The following is a 23,661-nucleotide window of genomic DNA, read 5'->3' on the forward strand; positions in this document are numbered from 1 at the left end:
ACCAAGGAATTTTCAGTTAACTACTAAAAGGTGGCTTTATTCTAAACAGTGGTTGTAAATATGGCATGGGGTTGTCCCATATTTCCCTAAATTATTCCAAATAAAATTAGTTCAATTTACAAGTAAAAAGATATTTTGGTTTTGTAGTGTTAGCAGTTCGGGGAAAAAAACAAAACAAACTCATCCCGGCAGCAGATATTAATGATGAGTTGCACAAACAGCATAGCTGGCTCTCTGTTACCCGGCATAGGGGGTGTGCTTAGGATGGAGCGTGGCCAGAGCCAGGGCCGGTGCAAGGATATTTTGTGCCCTAAGCGAAACTTCCACCTTGCACCCTCCCTCCCCTTGGAGCATCGCTTATTATAAACTTTCAAAAATGAATACTGCATAATGTGGCATTGTTCATTAGAATTAATACATGTTTGGTTTGAAAATTTATTAATTTCATTATTTAGTCTACATGTTTAATGAAAATAAATGAATAACCTGAAAGTGTTAACATTGTTGTTGTTTTCACTTTGCACACCATAGCATGGATCTTAAAAATAAATCACATATATTATACACAATACACTGTCACAGAGTAACACGTTATAATTTAGAATTTATTTTTCCGCGCTTTCAGTTTAGCAAATTTAGAAACAAGTTCCTCCAAGTCCATGTTGCGAGCAATGTTATGTCCTGTTGACAAGGTAGATAGCCCAACAAGTCTTTGTTGCAACATTGATGTTCGCATGTATGTTTTTATCAACTATTTTTTTCTATCTGCCATGAGGCTGCATCAACTGAAAACGAAAAAAATGAATTTTTTTTCCTATCAGTTCTTTTTCTTGTTCACTATTAAAAGTAAAGGATAGAGAATACGTGTCACTTACTAACTATGAGTCACTATTTGAATTTCATCATCTGTTTGATGTAAGCATTGATTAAGAGATCAAGATGACTTTTCCTTAAAATTAAACAATGTTGATAGTAATCGGAAATACATCCTTTTTAGTCATGTATACTTCCTTCCTTCATTTTTTTCATATCAAAATCTACTACATTTTATTCTACCTTTAGAATATCCAGTTATTGTTGTTAATAAAATTTATAAAATGAGAATGGCGGATACTCCGTCATACAACAACTGACAATATCAAGATGACAAATTTCAACAACCTACACACGGATATTTGCACCTGATAAACATATACACTCAAATACTGAACATGCACAATGGACACAAAGTATTAGCGAAATGATGCAGCAGCAATTGCCAGAGTGTTAGATCTGAAACAACTCAACAAAAATAGCCTCAGTCGATAACCTCCGAAAACTAGTAAACGTAGCATGATAAACAGCCTGTCAGAACGGGTACCGGCTGCGTGCGATGAGAAAAATGACATCATTTGCCACTTTGTACTGTAGCGAAGCAGTACACTTGTGCCCGCAACGCAGAGCTGGCGTAGGCTATAGCTGTAAAATACCAGAGAACGACAAGTTAAAATACAAGTTCAATGACGTTTCTCTTTTCTTTATTCATTCATTTTCCAGCAATAGTGGGGGAAAAAATTTGGGGGGCACCGCTTTTTGGCACCCCCAAATCTTGGCGCCCTAGGCGGTCACCTAGTTCACCTAGTGGTTACACCGGCCCTGGCCAGAGCATTCCTACACCTTGGCTCTCCCTGGCTGCTGGAGCGGTCTATAGGGGCCATTAGACCTGAGGTACAAGTTTGGGCAGCCCTGAGGCTGCTCTAATGTGCGCTGGCAGCACCAGGCTCAGGGAGGTGCGTTGCTTCCCTTCTTGGTTCCTACGGTTAGCTCATCACCAGTGCGGGGGTGAATCAGGCTTTTAGTTGATCTTTAACAATTTGATCTTCTACAAATCTTAACCAAATAGAAAATGCTTAGGATGGCAAACTTCAGCTTGGCACACTTTGAAATAGCCAATATGTTTAGAGATTAATATTATTTATAACGTTGATTTCCCTTGTAAATAGTCCTACATCTTTTGCTTCACTGAGTTGACAGGTCCCTGATAATGTCGGCTTAAATGACGTATTTCTTATCACTGAGAGAAATGCACAAATACAGATGGCTGTCACACTGTGTGCACCATTAAAAGTCAATATTTGCCCACGGTAACGGATACCCCAACCTTGCAAGTGGCTCTGCACAGGCAACCCATGGGCCCATGCAGCACCCCGCTGAATTTGGTGGAGCTCCATGAGTGCTCAGAGATCTACCCTTGTGGAGCTCATTGCAGGTTCGGGGCCTAAAATACTGCTGTGTGGTAACATTGGTTAACGGTTGACTTTTAATGGCAACCACTTTGTGTCCATAATGTTTGTCAAGTGCTCTTTAATAACGAATATGTTCTAGAATTTCCCAGTAGAAGTTCTATTCAGGAAAGCACTTAAGCATATGCTTAAGGGCTTTCCTGAATAGATTTAAGCATATTGTTAGGTGTTTTCCTGCACTAGAGCCAGACAGAGGGAATTTCTTTGCATTACTGTTTTCCAGAAATTAATTTCAGTGAAATAGCATAAAAATGTTTAAGTGCATCTAGTTCTCCAATAGTAAAACTATTTTGTCAGCTCCTTAATTTAAAATGAATTGCCTATCATTTTCTCCTGCATTCAGTGGAATTTGCCACCTAAGCCTTCAGATGAAAAATCTGTAGATGGGGTAAACAATTGAAATGATGTAAACTAAATCCATGCATATTGTATTGTCAAAAATCCTAATGTCAGACTTAATAGATGACCGTTATTGAGGGCAAGTGAGTGGCTCACTGGCTTTTTGACGATGGGGGAGAAGGCAAAGGTGTTACCAGATGTGCCCGTTACTTTGGGTATGCTCATTTATTAGGGTTACTCTTCAGGGGGGACAAAGGGGGTTCTGTAATTCTATTAATGTACTGCTTATGTCACTTGTGTGTTCATATGGAGCTCTACTTCTTCCTTCTGCAAGTCCCCTCCCAATGGAGCTATCCTGCAGGACCTAGGTTCCCCAGGACTGGGTTCCTCCAGCCCTAGAACCAGATGAACACGCAGATGCACACTAGCAGAGCAAGTCTGAGCAGGCCAGGTCAATCAGCACTCTCAAGCTGATCCCCTTATATGCCCCTGTACTCAATGGGCTGCGTCAAGCAGCACTTCCAGGCTGTCACCCTTATGTGCCCCTGGTCTCAATAGGCTGGGCTGAGCAGCACTTTCAGCTGCCCCCCCTTATATGCCACAGGTTTAGCACATCCCTATCCCACTTTCATGTCACAATTGTACTGGTAGTAACTCACTTGATGAGCAAACCCCACAGTATTTTTGGGCGCTACAGGGATCTTTAGCTTAGGTAAAAGAAGCGTTGCTGCAGAGTAAATGGGGAAAGCTAAAAACAGAAAAGAGTAAAGTTCAGAGAAGCAACCAGCTTAACCAAAAAAGATTATTTATTGAATAATAGTGATAACTACACAAGCAGAGCCTAAACCAACATAACAGTTACATTATTAAGGGTTAACACCTGAGGTAGAAAAGAAAACCGAGAGAGGGAGAGAGAGAGAGAGGGATCTCATCAGTGGTGAGTTGGAGCTGGTTTGCACCGGTTTGTGCGAACCGGTTGTTAAATTTTGAAGCCAGTTTAGAACTGGTTGTTAAAGGGTTGGGCAAACTCCAGGCCGTGGGCCACATCCGGCCTGCAGGACCGTCCCGTCCAGCCCGCCTGAGCTCTCGGCTGGGGAGGCTCTCCTGAGAATCCCTTTTTAATTTTTACTCACCCGGCGGCACTCCGGGTCTTCGGCGGCACTTCGGCGGTGGGTCCCTTACTCGCTCTGGGTCTTCGACGGCACTTCGGCAGCTGGTCCTTCAGTGCCGCCGAAGACCCAGAGCGACTGAAGGAACCAGTTCTTCAGCTTTTGGCAGCTCATCACTGGATCTCACCCACTCCATGAGGCTTGAACTGGTCGGGATTCCCAGGTGATGGTGGTAGCTCAGGGTCCTGATTGCTGGAGACAGGCAGAGCCCCCAGCATGATCAGTCAGGAGATGGAGTCCCAGTGAAACTGATGCAGAGTTTGGATCCATGCATCAGAACACTGACTGGAGGGTGAGTAGAGATTTTTGTAGAGAAAATATAATGGTTCAAGAGAGAACACTAGATTTGTTTATAGGTAAACTGATGATTTAAGGGTTTTCTTTAGTCTAGACAATAGGAGCTGATCACTCTTGGCTATGGGTGGTGTTTTCTTCCAGGGAGCTCACAATGCAACTAGGCTGCTTCAGTATTTTGGATATCAGTCAAGGATTTATTACTAGAATTGGTCTGATAATTGCTGAGATGGGTGTATGCAGGCATAGGTTCATTAACATCTGGAGCAGAGATTCCCATGATGCCATGCTTCCCTGCTTTTCTGGTCCCAGGGTTCAGTGCAGTTCTCTGTTCTTCATTCTTTATGCTAATCCCTGTCTCATCTTTCATGCAGATGAGGCTAGGGGAGTTGTGACTATTCTTCATTCTGTATGCTGTTGGAGATGTCTTAATCTTGTCACCCTTGTCAGGAGGGGTCTAGGTGTGTCTCCCAACGCCCTTCACTGCTCTCTGCAAGCCTTTTCTCTGATCGGTTTTGGTTCAAGCAGAGACTGGTGGTGGGGGGATGTCTTTCATGAGTTAGACAGGCTAGATACTACGCCGTGGTTCCCCCAAAACACTGAGCTGACTGGTATCAAGTCCCCCCGTAAGGTTCCAGAGTAAAAGTGAGAGAGCAACATAAGTAACCAAACAACATCCAGTCACGGAGAGTTAAGCACCTACTCATTAATCACTGTAAGCATTTATTCATTTATACATTTATAGAAGGTCCATGGGCACTTTGAGGTAAAAATATACCCTTTGATGTATGACAAGTAAAGCATACAGTGTAAATCTTAAAAACCAATTTCCTGCAAAGCGTTACAAAGTTGAAGAGAAATAGTTTATGGGAAAAAAATTCTCCATAAATGCTCTGGAATTTCATTCTGAAATAGCTTTCTTCCTGGTGGTGTGTTAGTTTGAAATCAAATGTGTTAATTTATTATTGCTTTTTAATTGGAATGCTGATATTTTCTTTAGCTCAGAAATTTTACCAAATACCTCATCATGGGGTAATTCTAGAAACAGCCTGCAAGGTCTGGCCATCCTTGTTTGTTGCAGCCAGTTCTTTGCTGGGTTGCCTTCAAAATGAAGGAATGAACACAGGGGCAATTGTTCATTAAATGAAAGTCTTCTCCATGTATCTTCAAAAATATTTTAGTTTTGAATCCTGTTTTCAAAATTTGTGGTTTTTCCTATATAGTATTTGTAGCTAAATTGATATTCTTATTTGTGTATGAAAAATGTTTGCTCATTTGAAGGAGAGGTATTTGTCCAGTTAAAGCTGATGGTAAAGCTGTGTTACAGAGCTAAATGTTGCCCTCTAGGCACAGCCCTATGTAGGGGCCAGTGCAGAACTATGTTGCTCTACAGGGCGCTCTAGGAGCCCCAGTATCTCCATGAGCTCTCCAGTGCATAGAGAGTCTACGGAGGCTGCACCGTCCTTTAGGATGATGCAGCCTACTCACTGGAATGAGCACCAGTCTGTTCTTCAGGCCAGTGAAGAAAAGAGCAGGGCCATGGTCATACCTCCTCCCTGCTGACTTTGGGTGTATGAAGGATGCTGTCCCTGCAGTCAATTAACTCTGTATAAACCAAGGAGCTATTCACTGACCCATGCCCCAAAGACCACTCTCTAGTCTCAGGATTCCAGTCCCTTTTCTTCAGGACTTCAGTTCTGTTTCTTCCAACTATTTAACGTATCGCTATGCCCTTTCCTCCCTGACCCAGGTTCTCCTGCAGGGTTACATTCACCTGAAAGTCATAAACTAGGCTCTTTGCTCTGCCCTTGAAACTCCTGTAGGAGCCTAATGACGCCCTGCAGCTCTCATTCTGAACTGCTTTCTGTGAGGACCATCTGATCTTCCAGCAGTTCCTAGCCTTGCAGCCTCAGCTGGGAGGCAGCTGATGAGTCACTGACCGGGTTGGGCCCAACTCTTCTTAAAGGCCATTCCACCTGTGAAAAACTGTAACTGTGACTGCCTGCCCAGGATAGCCAAGTGGGGAGACCACTTGTGTCATCCCATCCTGTGGCCCTATGCAAGGGCCAGTCACAGTCTGGCTCTAAGGCTGGCAAGCTTCTTTAAAGCCAACTGTAGTGGCCTTTCTATTTTACAAATATTCAGGTTGTGCAAGGATAACACTTAAATAAAAACTGAGTATAGAATTACCATTCTGAAGCATTTAAATAACAGTAATTAAGTTGGAAAAGCCCTTTTATGTTATTTGCTCCATCTTCCTGCCCCTGCAGGATTTATTACATTTTATGGCCTAATTTGTTCAGGTTTATTGATTAAATGCTACATATTGGGCCAAATTCATCCCTGCTTTTAACTCCATAGATTTCAATATAGTTGGACGAGATATCATTTTGGCCAAGTGTCTTTTACAGAATATTGGGAATAATATTTCTTGCCTTCGGATTGGCTGACATCAGTGTTTCAAAATTCTCCCACAGCAAGGAATTTTTTAAACATCCAAGGTCAATACTGAAGTCTAGGGCAAGTACAGATCTTATCAAACAAACACTGATTGCCTGGGAACTATGATGTCAAGAGTCCATACTGGTGTTATGGGCCAGAAGCTGCATGGGGCAGTAGACAGGGCACAAGATCAGCTTTCAGGAAATCTGGGTTCTTTTCCAGGATCTGCCACTGGCTCACTTTCAACCTTAGAACTAAGCACTTAATTGTACTGTGCCTCAGTTTCTCTCTCAATAAAATGGGGATAGCACTACTCCCCCTCCCCTTTGTAGAGAACCTTGAGATGTACAGACTGATTATTATTATTATTATTTATTATTGTCAGTGGTGGCATCAAATGTTGATCCAGTTATAATTGAAATATGTAAATAAACCAAAGTACTAACAGAAGCCATTCTCCCATAAACATGCATGTGCTTAACTCTATATGCATAAACAATTTCAACTGATTTCAATGAAACTACTCACATAGCATAATTAAGCACATATTTAAATGTTTGCAGGATCAGGCTAGAATGTTCTACCTGTTGTCTTCTGATTCTTAAAGAAGCCTCTACTGTAATAAGAAAAAATAATAATAGACGTCAAAGTGATATCATAGGGAAGTTCATGCCACTATACATTTAACTCTACACCACCCCCCCCTCTGCTGAATGGTTATTCTTAACTGGGTCCACAAACCCCAGCATTAAGGTTACTTGTGGTAAATATTGGCTCTGACATTGATATTGTCAATAAATCTTTGCTGACCAAACCCAGTAATTCTTATTTGCATATTTGCCTACAGTATTTTGGATTCAGCCCCAAAAGCTTAGTGTTAAATTCTGTTTGTTAATAAGGAGCCTTAATCATGACAGACTCCACTGTGAATTACTGACTATGAAGGATATCAAACTGACCTATTTCTGAGTGTCCCATTCCATTGCTAAAATTGTTAATATTAGAGCTGGGTGAAAAACTGATTTATTTTTTTTGCTAAAATTTTAACTATGGGAATTGTTCCAGTTTGCAGGGGAAAATTTTTTTTCCCCCAATAAAATGTTCTGACCAGGCTCTCAACCTCCGGGGGGGAAAAAAATCACACATTTTTGTTGAAAAAATGTTGATGCTTTTATCAGAAATATTTTATAACAAATTTCTAACCAGTTCTAACTAGGCTATTGAATAGTTTTGGAGTGAAGGGGCCCGAAATGATGATTGTTTTGAGTCCACTGAAACAATCTCAATCTGGACTCAGAAGAGAGTCCACCCACACTGCACTCTGCAATCTAATAACATTCAGGTTTAGATTTAGAATGACTTCCCTGTCCTGCTTGTTTCAGTAACATTTTACTTTTCTTCTTTATGTAGTTGATGGATTAGACAAGGCTTCAATTGCAAATTCTGATGGGCCAACCCCAGGATCCCAAACCCCTCCTTTCAAGAGAAAAGGAAAACTCTCTACCATTGGCAAAATCTTTAAACCTTGGAAATGGAGGAAGAAGAAGACCAGTGACAAATTTAAAGAAACATCAGCAGGTATGTGTATGGTCATTTGTTAACTGTAAAAATTGTTTTCATAGATTGCTCAATTTTTAAGGCCAGTAGTGACCATTAGATGGTAATGCTTCAAAAGGTACTGAAGTTTGTTAGATGCTAAAGAGACATTGTAAAGAGTTTTAGGCCCAATATTTGACATACCTTAACTGATTCTTACCCGATGAGGAATAACCTAGTTCAAATTCTGTCATCAGTTCTGTCACTAAGAACTTTGCTAAATAAACAGCAATTTTTTTTACCTCCGCATTTCATATTCTTTTAACGTAGAAAATATATGTTTATTCATGAACACAGGGCCATATGCTACCTTCCCCCAGAGAAATTTGGGATGGACAGGTAAAATATTCCCCCACCAGTCAGTGACTCTGTACTCTAGGATTTGTTCTGTAGCTGCTTCCAGACAGAATGTGTAATATGTGACTGTGACAGGTTGGGTCACAGAAACCCCCTTGGGACTGCCACCTGATGTGCTGAGACTACCTCTAAGCCCATTTTCCCTGGCATCTTGGGACTTCAGTACCTTGCCTGGTTTGAGTCAGACACATTAGCCTGATACAAACGCAGACCCAGGTCTGAACCACGTCCCCCAGAAGCTGCAGGCTTAACTGAAAACAGCTTAAGAAGTGCTCCTGTCTCCAACACCCAGATACCCAGTTCCCAATGGCATCCAAACCCCAAATAAACCCTTTTTACTCTGTATAAAGCTTATACAGGGTAAACTCATAAATTGTTCGCCCTCTATAACACTGATAGAGAGATATGCACAGCTGTTTGGTCCCCCAGGAATTAATTACTTGCTCTAGGTTCATTAAAATAAGTAAAAAGTGATTTTATTAAATATAAAAAGTAGGATTTAAGTGGTTCCAAGTAATAACAGACAGAACAAAGTAAATTGCCAAGCAAAATAAAACAAAAACACGCAAGTCTAAGCCTAATACAGTAGGAAACTAAATGCAGGTAAATCTCACCCTCAAAGATGTTCCAATTAGCTTCTTTGACAGACTAGACTCCTTCCTAGACTGGGTCCAGCAATCACTCACACCCATGTAGTTACTGTCCTTTGTTCCAGTTTCTTTCAAGCATCCCTTAGGGGTGGAGAGGCTATCTCTTGAGCCAGCTGAAGACAAAATGGCGGGGTTTCCAGGGGCTTATATAGTCTTTCTCTTGTGGGTAGAAACCCCTCTCTTTTCCTGTGTAAAATCCCCTCAACAAGATGGAGTTTTGCAGTCACCTGGGCAAGTCACATGCCCATGCATGACTCAGTTCTTTACAGGCCGCCATTGTTTACATGTTAGTTTGACATTCCCAGGAAAGCTCAGATGTGGATTGGTGTCTCTCAAGGTCCATTGTTAGCTAAATACTCCCAATTACTTGAATAACCCCTTCACACTATGTTGACCAAATCTGATATATGTGCTTCCTACAGCAAACGCTTTAAATACAAGCAGAGAGCCAACACTCATAACTTCAGATATTAAAATGATACATGCATGCGAATAGGATGAATACATTCAGCAGAACATAACCTTTGCAAAGATATGTTACTTGGCATATCTAGCATAAAACATATTCCAGTTATATCATATTTACACTCAAAAGCATATTTCTATAAAGCATTATTGGGTGCAACGTCACAGTGACCACAAGTCCTCATCAGCAAACAGCTGATTTAATACACACTGTGGGTTTGAGCTATACATATAGTTCATAAAATCAGTCAGAATTCATAAGTTGTACACAGATAAATTCCTCAAACTGTCACAGTTTATTAACACATCGACCGTTACAGGCTTTATTCCCTCCCTTAAATAATAAATTGTATGTACCTCAGCAGATATTTTTCACAAAATCATACTATTAATACATCCGTAATTAAATAACATTTTGTATTCTATATCAACTTCCTTCCTTCAAAGCATTTCTATGAGAATGGAACATCAGTTCTCACAACACCCATGCAAGATAGATAAGTATTATTATTCTTCACATTTTACAGATGGGGAAAATGAGGCACAGAAGTTAAGACTAACATTTTCAATAGTGTCTACTTAGTCAGCTTCCTTAGTTTTTGAGGGCCTAACTTGAGATACTTGGGGCCCAGTTTTTCAAAGGTGTTTAAGACCTGTGATTCCCATTAACTTTGGCTCAGGCCCAGCCTATCTCAAGAGGGATGTCTGTTAACTCAATTACCCAAAATTAGTGGATATTTGAAAATGTTGGCCTATGCACATATTTTTCAAAAGCATGTTCATAATCTCACATGTACCAGTTTACGTACAGGAAATACCGAATATTGAGTGCAAATCAGAGCTGTTTCTTGCCTGGCCAGTTGCTGGGCAGAGAATTTGCCTCAAAAGCTTGATCCTGCAAGGTGATGAGATGAGATGCTTGGCAGACATATATCATAAAAGAAATAAGTTCCTATTTCACTCCATTTATAGCCATGTAGAATGAAGTCTGCCATATTTTGATGGCATGAACTCTGTCCCTAACTGAGCAAATATATGCATATAGTTACTCTTGGGGGTGTTTTCAGGACCAAGGCCAGAGTTCACACCAACAAAACATTGCAGGTTCTGCTCTGCACAGCTATAAAAGGAGTGAAATGGGAACTTTTTAGAACATAAGAATGGCCATACTGGGTCAGACCAAAGGTCCATCCAGCCCAGTATCCTGTCTACCGACAGTGACCAATGCCAGGTGCCCCAGCGGGAGTGAACCTAACAGGTCATGATCAAGTGATCTCTCTCCTGCCATCCATCTCTACCCTCTGACAAACAAAGGCTAGGGACACCACTCCTTACCCATCCTGGCTAATAGCCATTTATGGACTTAACCTCCATGAATTTATCCAGTTCTCTTTTAAACCCTGTTATAGTCCTAGCCTTCACAATCTCCTCAGGCAAGGAGTTCCACAGGTTGACTGTGCGCTGAGTGAAGAAGAACTTCCTTTTATTTGTTTTAAACCTGCTACCCATTAATTTCATTTGGTGGCCCCTAGTTCTTATATGATGGGAACAAGTAAATAATTTTTCCTTATTCACTTTCTCCACACCACTCATGATTTTATATACCTCTATCATATCCCCCCTTAGTCTCCTCTTTTTCAAGCTGAAAAGTTCTAGCCTCTTTAATCTCTCCTCATATGGGACCTGTTCCAAACCCCTAATCATTTTAGTTGCCCTTCTCTGAACCTTTTCTAATGCAAGTATATCTTTTTTGAGATGAGAGGACCACATCTGTACACAGTATTCAAGATGTGGGCGTACTATGGATTTATATAAGGGCAATAAAATATTCTCCGTCTTATTCTCTATCCCTTTTTTAATGATTCCTAACATCCTGTTTGCTTTTTTGACTGCCGCTGCACACTGCATGGACGTCTTCAGAGAACTATCCACAATGACTCCAAGATCTCTTTCCTGATTAGTTGTAGCTAAATTAGCCCCCATGATATTGTATGTATAGTTGGGGTTATTTTTTCCAGTGTGCATTACTTTACATTTATCCCCATTAAATTTCATTTGCCGTTTTGTTGCCCAATCACTTAGTTTTGTGAGATCTTTTTGAAGTTCTTCACAGTCTGCTTTGGTCTTAACTATCTTGGGCAGTTTAGTATCATCTGCAAACTTTGCCACCTCACTGTCTACCCCTTTCTCCAGATCATTTATGAATAAATTGAATAGGATTGGTCCTAGGACTGACCCTTGGGGAACACCACTAGTTACCCCTCTCCATTCTGAAAATTTACCATTTATTCCTGTCCTTTGTTCCCGGTCTTTTAACCAGTTCTCAGGCCATGAAAGGATCTTACTTCTTATCCCATGACAACTTAATTTACATAAGAGCCTTTGGTGAGGGACCTTGTCAAAGGCCTTCTGGAAATCTAAGTACACTGTGTCCACTGGATCCCCCTTGTCCACATGTTTGTTGACCCCTTCAAAGAACACTAATAGATTAGTAAGACATGATCTCCCTTTACAGAAACCATGTTGACTTTTGCCCAACAATTTATGTTCTTCTATGTGTCTGACAATTTTATTCTTTACTATTGTTTCAACTAATTTGCCTGGTACTGACGTTAGTGTGTTTGTTTTTAAGATTGCATGGACCTTTGCTCGCAATTTATTTTTTCTTACAGTTACTAGTTCATTCCCTTGAAGCGCCCCAAAATTCTGAAATGCACTTTACTCCTAGGTGTCATATTTTTTCTAAGCACCTTCCTTATTTCTTGAATCATAGACATTTCAGAGACCTATCATCCTCTGCAACTTTCCTCTAACTAGGGCAAATCTTCCCTTTATTTCTAAATTGCTTTGACTGTTAGTATGTAATGGGCTGTTTTCCTGTAAGTTATTTAAAACAGCTTTCAAATAACTCAGTTATTTCAAATAAATTGTACTATGGTAAAGGTATAACTAGGATATGGGGTAACTTAGTTATCATGCCAATATAATTTTAGGTTAAAATTGTGTTTTAAAGTTACACTACAGGTAACATTTCAGATTCAGGTTCTGTTCCCATGTATATGTCAATAATTACTGCCTGATTAACAACTATATTTATTAGTATTAATGTGACCATTTTAAATACTGAATAACTAATTCTGATGTGTTCATGTAAAGGATAATGGCATCAATTTTCACTTGGCCCAACTTTTAAGTTCCAATTCCTGAACTGTGGCACTTCTGGTTTTAAAAGCCTTCCTTGTCTAGATTTAATCAAACAAATAATACAAAGCAGCTGTTTACCCCATGATTAGAGTTAAACTTTAAAATGGGTCGAACACCATAACACCAGGCTCTGACCCAACTTGAGAGAGAAAGCAGAGGCTGCTGAGTCAGATCTTGATTCATATTTGATCTGCTATATAAGAACTATTTGTAAGATGGCTGATGTTGAAATTGGGTATTTACGTGTATGTATCATTTTTCTTTAGCAAGCTGGAAATAAGAAATCCAAAGATTATTTCTAATGTTGCCTGATCCCTTAAAATGTTAAACCCATATCATTGATAGGCCAGCAAACAAAACCCCACACAACCATACATCACATTCAGTAAACACAATGCACAGGGATCTAGATGCGCAAATGTTGGGTAATTGGATATGGAACCTTTAATTTCTATGACAGTGGTTTGACTCCAGACCAGGAGGGCAGCGACAGTAAACTATTACCAAAGGCTGTAAAGACCAAGACGTAAAGGCTGTCTTGTAAGGATGAGCCTAGTAAGGCAGATGCTTTATATTTGGAAGTTATCTTGTCTTAAAATGGAAACTGTGATTAACATTTAAAAGGTCTCAAAAATGGGGAATATTGTGGCTGGGGCCATTGTGAGACCGAAAGGCCTGTCTTGCCCCATATGGAAAAATTCTATGGAATGGCCCAGGAATTAAATGTATGGAGTACTATAAAAATTAATAGGGTCGTTATTATTATGTATCATTTATGATTTGTGTTCCCATAGCAGCTAGGATCCCTAGTTATGGAAAAGAAGCTCGTTGTGTTAGGCGCTGTACAGGGTAATCTCTTTTAAGTAGTTTTTTAATCATTCTTAGAATTCTATAGAAGGACTATAATTCTCTATCGTATTGTATATCATGGTGCAAAAAACACATGGAAAGTGAATCAATTTCTGTTAAATTCTATAACACTTTTGCATGTTCTACACATTACTTGTGATTTTGAATACTCTGCTCACACTGGCTGCAGAAGGAAAACATTAGGACAAATAAAAGTAATCTATCAGACTTTTTTTTAAGGACAGAGAGGAGACGGTTTGAAATATGTAAGCTAACTTCTTTTTACAAAGACCACCTCTTGGACTTCTATTTTGGCAGCGTGGCTTTGTTTGATATAGCAGAGTACAGCAGAGAGGAAAAGCAGAATCACTTTCCTGGAACACTTTTAAATCATGCAAACTGTTTTCTTCATTTCAGCAGCGATTTCACAACACAGTCCTTCAGGTCTGAGAGACCAAAACAGTATTATAGATTAGGTTTAATTTTTTGCCTCTTCACGATTTCAATTTTTTAACTTTTTCATCTTCAGATTACAGTATAGAGCTCTATTCTGCAGGTAGAACTCACATACAGGTTAAGAGATTTTACATTGAAAAAGTGGCGGACACACAATGTGCTTGGTAGTGAAGGAGTATAGACCATGGGTATGTGTTAGTAGATAATTACATGGATCTGAAAGCTGTTGTTGGAGAGCTCTGTCAACTGGATCATTGTTTTCATCAAACCCATTTTATAAGACTTTTTAAGTCTTCTAATGAGCTGTGGAAATTAATGACGCGAAAAAGGTAATGCTAATGTAAAGATCCCTCTAGCAGGGAATGACAGAAATAGAAAGGAGTTTAGGATCTGTCACCTGCATGGATATTAATCCCTTTCCCTCAGTGACAAGGTTGGCAGCTGAACTTCTCTATTAACTTGGCTTTATTAGCCACAACCAAATAGTGGACCTGACTGTAAAGCACCTCCTGAACTAAGTTTCCTCCACTCCCAAAAGGACTTTCAGGTGCATAGAATTTTTCAGAAATGGGTCGAGTTGTCCTTTAACTTTTATTTCATCATCTTGACTTGGCATTTGGCTAAGTCTTCCTACTACAAGCCCTTACAATATGCAATTCAAGCCAGTATACAGCATTCTGCCCCCCCTCTTTTTTTTTTTACTGAATGTTTACAAAAAATAATGCTAAAAGCAAAAGTTTTTGTATAACCCAACACTTTAGAATTTATAATATTTCCTTGCCTTTCTTATTCACAAAGTGCCAACAGAGAAAATTCTCTGCATATTCTAGAGAATGAAGTTAACGTTGTAAACAGCAGACCCAGGAACTTGTGGTATTTGCTTTAATATTTAGTAGACTGGTTAATTTTTTTATTTTTCCTAATGAGTACATATATTCTATTTTAATTAAAGACTAAGGGCCTGATTCTCCACTCTATTTCACTGATGATATGACTGTGAAATTCCATTTACTTCTATGCAATTACCCCATCAGGATAGAATGGAGGATCAAGTCCCAGATTTTTAAATGTATTTTTTTGTATTTATTTATACATAAATGAGTATTTTATTTATTTGTAGTGAACATATGCACAAAAATGCATTGTTGCCAATGTTTTCAACATTTACTGGGTTTTTTTAAAGCCCAAACTCCTGGAGTCATGTTATTACCTGAGACTCTCAGCTTTCACTTTAAAGAAAATTTAGATTACTAGCCCTCTTGGTTGCAGAGAAAAGCTTGAAAATGTGAACCTGAAAGGCTCAAAAAAGTAAAAAGAACCCCAATTTTTAAAAAAAGTTGTATTTAATACACTCCATGATTTTTGGCAGTCTGACTCATGATTTTGAATGCCTGGGTTTTGCAATACTGCACATGTACACTACTGTAGCTTGTGTGTTGTTAAGATACACAAAATTCACAAAAAATGGTGTGTGAACTTTGGAAAATCTGGCCTGAAGTATTTAACTTTAAGAAAGAAAGTGTAAAGGAAATACACTACCTCATTCTACATGAATAAAATAGTTTATAATATGCATAGAATTTAATAAATCTATAATCATAGGGCCATTAGGTGATCTATATTTGCTACCTTATCTTATTGTTCTTACTCAAGCAAAACTCTCATTGGGTTCTGTTGGAGTTTGCCTGATTAAGAGCTGTAGAAAGCAGCACTAAATAATCAAATAGTGCACATCTTTAAATATACACTACACAGTCTTCTAGGTTTGTTACTGTCTGCAAATATATTTTCACAGCACAAAACATATCAAGAAGCGGGGTTGAACTGAGGAGAAAATGGTGCTGGTACGCTTCCAGCCTCTGCATACAAAATAAGATCCACCCTTGCAAGTCACCAAAATGAGATGCTGCTCACAGTACATTGTGGAAATGTCAAAATGTGACCATGCATGATCTCTGGGCTCTTTCAGCTTGATTCCCCTTGGAATGGCTTGATTATGCCCCTTGGATCTGCTACGTTCCTTAGACTTGGTTTCTTGATTTGGGGCAGGGAATGAGGGGTGATAGTGTCAAATGCATTCCACACATGATACCAAAATGAATATTCACTCATAGTAAATTGCACAGATTTGTGATATTTTTGGGTTTTTTACATGAGGAATGAGCTAGTTAACTATCAGGACATTTAAATGATCACTAGGCATCTGAATTAACACTTCCCTATGATGACTGGGCCCTTTCACATCTTAGAGCTATTGTTCCAGGCTCAGGAAGACATTTCTGCATCAATTACATTTTTGAGGTTTTCTTCACAACCATAACAGTGAGAGAGACTTCCTTTGTTTAAAAAAAAAAAAAAGAAAGAAAGCTGAGATTCTGGACAACAAGACAGTACGTTAAGAGAGGTGCCAGTGTGCTCTACTGCCTCCATCAGAGCCCTGTCAAGAAAACACTTCACTCTGATTCACATAAGTTGATCCATTGACAAGATATTCTTATTTTTTCCCTTTTCTTTAAGATTTTTAATAGAGATGAGCCCAAATAAACCTCTGGAATGGAATATGGGAAAATTCAGAACCAGATTTAGAGCTGAACATTGTGGCTCATGCACACTGTTGTTGTTTAAAGAAATGTCAGTTGGGAAAATAGGATTGCAAACCTCTCCTCCTCCCACCGCTCAGATAGCAGTAACGGTCAAACAAAAATGCTCAAAAGAAAGGAGTTAGAGGCAAAGCTAGCATGTCTAAACCTATACCATTTTAAACCCATGTTGTTACACCTCTACCCCGATATAACGCGGTCCTCGGAAGCCAAAAAATCTTACCGCGTTATAGGTGAAACGGCATTATATCGAACTTTCTTTGGCCTCGAGCATTTCCGTTATTCATAGTCACTTCCTACCCCTTGACTGACCCCTCAGAACCCCCAACCCTCCTCCCCCCGCTCCCTGTCCCCTGACAGGCCCCCCAGGACTCCAATGCCCCCATTCCCTGACCGCCCCGCCCCCAGAACCTCCGAACCATCCAACCCCCCCTGCTCCCTGTCCCCTGACCGCCCCCCGAGACCTTCTGCCCCTTATCCAACCCCTCGGCCCCAGCCCAGCACCCTTAACACGCCGCTCAGAGCAGCATGTCGGAGCCAGACACGCTGATCTGCCAGAGTGAGCAGCCCCCCCCCCCCCCCCCGAGCACTGCTTTACCGTGTTATATTGGGTCGCATTATATCGGGGTAGAGGTGTATTTGTACTGCACTTTGAAAGTGTAAAGTATTATTGAACTGTTTAATATTAATTACTTTGTTCCCAAGTGCAGCCACATCTCCTTACACTGAAGACTGAGGGTCTCTCTTCACTGTACAGTTACCTCAGGCTCTTACTCAACAGTTGTCTCAAACTTCCCTCCTGTCTACATACAAAACCTCTTCAGCTGAGTGTGGTGGTGCTTTCAACCTGGGCTAGCTGGCCCGTCTGAGAGCGGCCGGCCAGCACTCAGGTGTTGCTATCACTTGGGCTGGTAACCCACCCAATCTGAAGTAAGGACACAAGCTAACTCGCTCCAGTGCTAATAATCCTCCAGTGCCTTCCCACATTTCCCCCTGTGTGCCCAGAAGGACGGACAAGTTCTCCCACAATTCACTGAGAAAGAACCACAGAGCGGCTCAGCTTACTGCAGCACAAAGAACTATGGGCCATGTCTCCAAAAGTCTTAGCAACACACGTAGATGAGCACAGCACCAATGAGGACCTAGTAACTCGGCTAGGGGTTTGCAATGTGGCTGCTCCCACCCAGCCTAGGCCAACCTGAGTGCTCAGGCCCAGGTGCCAAAATCACCCAAGTTAACTCTGCAGTGAAGAAATATTCTTATCTTCTGTGGAGCCTGTTGTCAAGACGTACGCACACAAAAGACCTATAGGAATGACTTGATCTGCTCTTAAATTCTCTAAATAGATAGAATAACTTTTATAGACTCATATTAAATTCTATAGTACTTTTCCTTAAAGGTGGGGTTTGAAGTGAAACCTCATTTGGGCTGAATGCATCCTATCACAAGCTGCTTCCTGGAGATAAAAAGTTCATCCTTATACCTACTGAAGAGAGATTCCTAGGAAAAGCAGAAGTTAAAATGTTGCATTTGCTTAGCAGGTGGCTCTTGTTGCCCCACCAATTAACGCAGCAGGAAAGATATTACCTGCTGATCTATGATGGAAAAGGAGCAGGGAGGTCACAGGTGCAGGGCAGAAGGGCCTCTTCCCCAAACAGCTGGGAGGGGAGATTTACCTGTGTTTTGGACAGAGGTGTGTGTGTGTGTGTGTGTGTGTGTGTATTACAACTATGAAGGTAGCACTTGGCCTAAGATTATTAGCAGAATTATTGTCCTGTTTTTAGCTTGTTCTCTTAAAGGCCTAACAAATATCCTACCCTGGTAAATATGTGTATAGGGAGAAGACTTTTCTTGTCAGTCAGAAAATAGAATGTCAGAGAGTCTTTCAAGTGACTTCACTGGGCTTTGGATCAGTCCTTTGAAATAGGGCCTTGGTATAGGCTTGACCAGGCTGTATCATGCAGTTTTTTTACAAAATCTTCACGTAATTGTATTGTGCTAAGAGCTGAAAAATCTATATAACATATGGTGCAAATATTTCAAAAGATGGAGAACCAGATATGGAAATATTTGTACTGATGTGGGAATGATGGTTGGAATTTTTCCCTTTAGCAACATATTTTCCATGCTGTATCTCATAAAATCCATTCACTGTGAACCCAGTTGTGCACTTTCTGTATAAAGGGCTTTTAAAATAATGTAAAAACAAACAGTGAATGGCATCAACTCAAGATTTTTCCTCTCAGTGTCTATTTGCTGGAGAGCAAAAGAAGGCAGCAGTTTATATCTTGGCATGAAGCAGCTGCCACTTCAAAGCCCCATGGTAAGAGTATATGGAATTGGGGCCAGAAACCATTTTTAGCCTGATTAGATCAGGATTAAGCCCAGAGGAAAAACTCAAAACTAAATCAGAATCAGCTGGGGCTCATCTTGGAAAGACCAAAACAAAAAAATTGGCAGGTATCTAGGCTCTCAGATTACTTTTTAAATGGAAGAATGGGGTTTTAAGACCGCTTGAGGCTTATGGTTACTGAATGGCACGAAGCATTCTTTTTGCAATAAATAAATAAAGTTGATTCTTCACCTTTCCATGAAAAGTAAGTCCTATGTTGAATTGGGCTACTGCAAAAAATGTAGTAGTCAGTGGAATCCCTTGCACGAGTAGGGTTTACTGGGGTGAATGAGGGTTGCAGGATTAGGTTTACACAAAATATGCTATATTCACGCATTGTCTCACAAAACCCAACCCTTCCCATCTAAGGATGAAGACTTGGACTCACTGAAATCAGTGGAAGTTTTGCCATTGAATTCAGTGTGGCCAGGACTTCACCCTAAGATTTTTGAGCTTGCTGGAGAAGGGCCTCTGGGAACTGAGTTTGTATCACATTAGCATTTCTTCAGGCAAGCACATTGTGCTTATGGAATTGGTTGCATTTCATAATATGAGTATGGAGCACAATGCTATTTAGTTTACTAGAGCTCCAAACTGAGTTTGCATTTCTATAAAACCGCAAGGATCATATCATCAAGTAAAAGGCAACTATGCTATAAAGATCTCACCTCTAAGGCCAGTTCTTATTAGACTTACATGAATAGTGTCGACAAGGTCAGTTAGACTAGCAAACAACACTGAATTAGTTATACTGCACGAGTATATAAAACATGCTATGTTAAAATACTGTATATTGCCATATCTGTTTCACATTAATATTGTTTTAAAATCACCATATTTGATGATGGAATTTAATATAGAAGAATTATTGTGGTTTGCGTTAACAGCTTCCAGAAATGTGCTAAGTGGATTACAGTACAGGTAGAAAGCCCTGGTGTCTTGTCCCAAAAAACTGTATAATTTAAGGCCCTGAACCTGGAAAGAGATTTATTGATGTGGACCCCTGTGCCCTCATGGAGTCCTTGAGACTTCAACAGGACTCCAAGTAAGTGTAAAGGTCTACAAGGGCAGATCCCTTTGCAAGACTGGGGCTTTAGTATCCGGCATGGTGCTTGGAGTGGGGATAAAAAACAGTAAAGAAGGGATCTAAGGGAGAACAAAGGTAACAGCAATAAGATCCAGTGGTCACTTAGCTAGTCATGTGTACATCCTGGTGGTTAAGTTTAAAAGCATTTGCAAGGATAGAATTTCATATTGTGACCACTCTGAATAAGGAGAAGGTGATAGCTTGGAAAATCAGAAAAAGGAGACATTTCAAACATGGGAGACAGCATGAATAAAGATACAGAAATACTTGTGGGAGGATCAGCTGAATAGTGCACTGAGGCTGGTGGTGTTAGTGGAGTTGGAGGGGATAGAGTTATGTTGGGTCTACAAGGCAAATTTAAGAAATTTAAGCTGAATGTATGACAGGTTTCAGAGGGGTAGCGGTGTTAGTCTGAATAAGAAAAAGGGGAGTCCTTGTGGCACCTTGGAGACTAACAAATTTATTTGGGCATAAGCTTTCGTGGGCTAAACCCACTTCATCAGATGCATGGAGTGAAAAATACAGTAGGCAGGTATAAATACACAGCACATGAAAAGGTGGGAGTTGCCTTACCGAGTGGGGGGGGGGGTCAGTGCTAACGAGGCCAATTCAATTAGGGTGAATGTGGCCTATTTCCAACAGTTGACAAGAAGGGGTAAAAATCAACAGAGGGAAAATTACTTTTTGTAGTGCTAACGAAGCTAATTCAATCATGGTAGATGCGGCCCATTTAGTGAAGGAGAGAGAGCCAGCAGAAGTATTGAAAGGTGTGGGTGGGGACAACATGGTTAAATCAACAGGCAAGGAATAAAGGTAATAGTGTATCACAAACTGAATGAGAGTCAACAATGTGATGATGTTGTGAAAAAGGCTAATATTCTGGAGGACTGCATTTAGATACTGGAGGTAATTGTCCTACTCTGCTCGGCACTAGTGAAGCCTCAGCTGGAGTACTGTGTCCAGTTCTAGGTATCACACTTTAGGAAAGATGCGAACAAATTGGAGAGAGTCCAGAGGAGAGCAACAAAAATGATAAAAGGTTAAGAAAGCCTGACCTATGAGGAAAGGTTAAAAAAAATGGGCATGTTTAATCTTAAGAAGACGACTTAATTTTATCAGATTTCCCCTCAGTCTTTAAATATGTTAAGGGCTGTTATAAGGAGAACAGTGATCAATTGTTCTCCATGTCGGCTGAAGGTAGGACAAAAGGTAATGGGCTTAATCTACAACAAGAAAGATTCAGGACCAATATTAGGAAAAACTTTCTAACTATAAGGGTAGTTAGCGCTGGAATAGGCTTCTAAGGGAGGTTGTGGAATCCCCCTCACTGGAGGTTTTTAAGAATAAGTTGAACAAACACCTGTCAAGTATAGACTAGGTTTACTTGGTCCTGTCTCAGTGCAGGGTGCTGGGCTTGATGACCTCTTGAGGTCCCTGCCAGCCCTACAAATCTATGGTTCTGTAATTTTAGCCACTGTATTTTTAATGGACTGGGTATCAGGGAAGCCTTGTTGTAATCAAGACAGGAAATGATCAGGCATGGATGAGACTTCTAGTTGTGTCCAGATTCCCTTGGTGTATTGTAAGTGGTGTCCATCGCATAGCCTATAGTTTAGCCTGCCTAACACATTCCATTACAAGACCACTACTTTTGGTTATTTATAACTTTGCCAAACTTAAGCTGTTTTGGGCTCAAATTTTCCATGCTGGGTATCTGACTTGGTCTGAGTTTGTGTGGGGGCTTTTTGTTTTTGTTTTAAATTTCATCCAAAAATAATTCAGCCATTTCCGAGAATGAGAATAGGGAAAATATATATTGTTTTGCCCATGTTAAAAAAAAAAAATCTTACAACTATCCATTGAGAAGTTCTAACAGCTTTGTGATTTGGAGTATGAGCTTGAAATTTGGTGTGTTGGGGGGAGAGCGATCACGCTGGTTTCAGGAATGTTTATCATCCCATGAAAAACCAGCCAAATTTGGCCAAATTATAAATCCCTGAAAATTGAAGTTCGCATATGCTCAATGGAGACTTCTTGAAATTTGGAGGCTACATTCTCCATAGAGTCTGTCTGCACTGAGCATGCTCCATCCTCTCGCAATAAGAACATAAGAATGGCCATACTGGGTCAGGTCAAAGGTCCATCTAGCCCAGTATCCTGTCTTCCAACAGTAGCCAATGCCAGGTGCCCCAGAGGGAATGAACAGAACAGGTAAGCATCAAGTGATCCATCCCCTGTGGCCAATTCCCAGCTTCTGGCAAACAGGGGCTAGGGACACCATCCCTGTCCATCCTGGCTAATAGCCATTGATGGACCCCCTCCTCCATGAACTTATCTAGTTCTTTTTTGAACCCTGTTATAATCTTGGCCTTCACAACATACTCTGGCAAGGAGTTCCACAGGTTGACTGTGCGTTGTGTGAAGAAATACTTCCTTTTGTTTGTTTTAAACCTGCTGTCTATTAAATGCCTGTGTGTCAGTTGAACTGGATTTGTGCCATCCCCACAGAGCAACTGAGCTACGCTAGCGGCCAGGCAGCATGGAAGAGAAGGAGGAAGAAACCTGACTAGCATGCAGGGGGTGAGAGAAGTGGGGGGCAGGCAGGAGCAAGAGCTGAGAAGTAGGGAGCAGGAGCAGGAGGGAGGGAAATAGCATAGGGGAAGATAGGAGCAGTGTGTACAGGGGCAGGGATTAGGAGTGGAAAGACACATGCAGGAGGATGGATGGAAGGGGGATGGGAATAAAGGGAAGAGGGAAAACGAGGGGAGTAGGAGCCAGCTGAATCAACCCCAGGGAGAGGATACAGGGGTAAGAACTAGGGTAGGATGGGAGGGCCCAGGGACAGGAGCTAGAGAGGGGGCAAAATGGTTTATAACCATTAGATCATGCCCGCCTTCCACAATCTGGACTTGAACCGAGGAGATTTTTGTCTTGATATTTCTCTGCTACCAGCAAATAGCAAAACCCACTAGGAAACAGCATTTCATCCCGCCGCCTCTAGTGGCTGGGCCACATAGACAACAGCCTGATACCTCTATCAGTAACTCCCTTAGCTCTAATGGCGGAGGTCTATGCAATGCAAGGTCCCGAGCCAGCTGATGAACCACGTGGGTGTCAATATGGTTCCACAGAATTTCTGGTTTTTTTCAGTTTGCATATTTAAACTTAGGAAATTACATTCAGAAATATCTCTCAGAATGGGTGGATTCTTTTGACAGTTCTGGCCTTGTTCTCTCTTCCCCATTTTACAGATGAGGACAATAATACCATCTGACCTTACAGGGGTGTTGTGAAGGTAACTTCATTAATATTTGTGAAGCACTCAGATTCTGTGGTGAGATCACCATAGAAATGCCCATGAGGAAATTAATAATTTTCAGAGCAGTGTTTGAATGGTGTGCAGTAAACAAGACCTAGGGCCACACATTGAATAGTAAGGATTAAAAGAAAAAGAAAGAACAGCAACTTGTTCAGTGAGC

General features: G+C 40.7%; 1 protein-coding gene across 3 annotated transcripts in view; it reads left to right on the top strand.

Moving 5' to 3' along the window:
• Positions 1-23,661, top strand: part of PHACTR2 (phosphatase and actin regulator 2) — a 182,315-nt gene that overhangs the window by 101,838 nt on the left and 56,816 nt on the right. For all 3 annotated transcript variants that reach the window (XM_074948543.1, XM_074948542.1, XM_074948544.1), the window contains exon 2: positions 7,937-8,104. In XM_074948543.1, coding sequence (XP_074804644.1) covers positions 7,937-8,104 — 168 coding nt within the window. The remainder of the gene's footprint in view (positions 1-7,936; positions 8,105-23,661) is intronic.

The sequence above is a fragment of the Natator depressus genome, chromosome 3 (assembly GCF_965152275.1).
Source record: "Natator depressus isolate rNatDep1 chromosome 3, rNatDep2.hap1, whole genome shotgun sequence".
Lineage (NCBI taxonomy): Eukaryota > Metazoa > Chordata > Testudines > Cheloniidae > Natator > Natator depressus.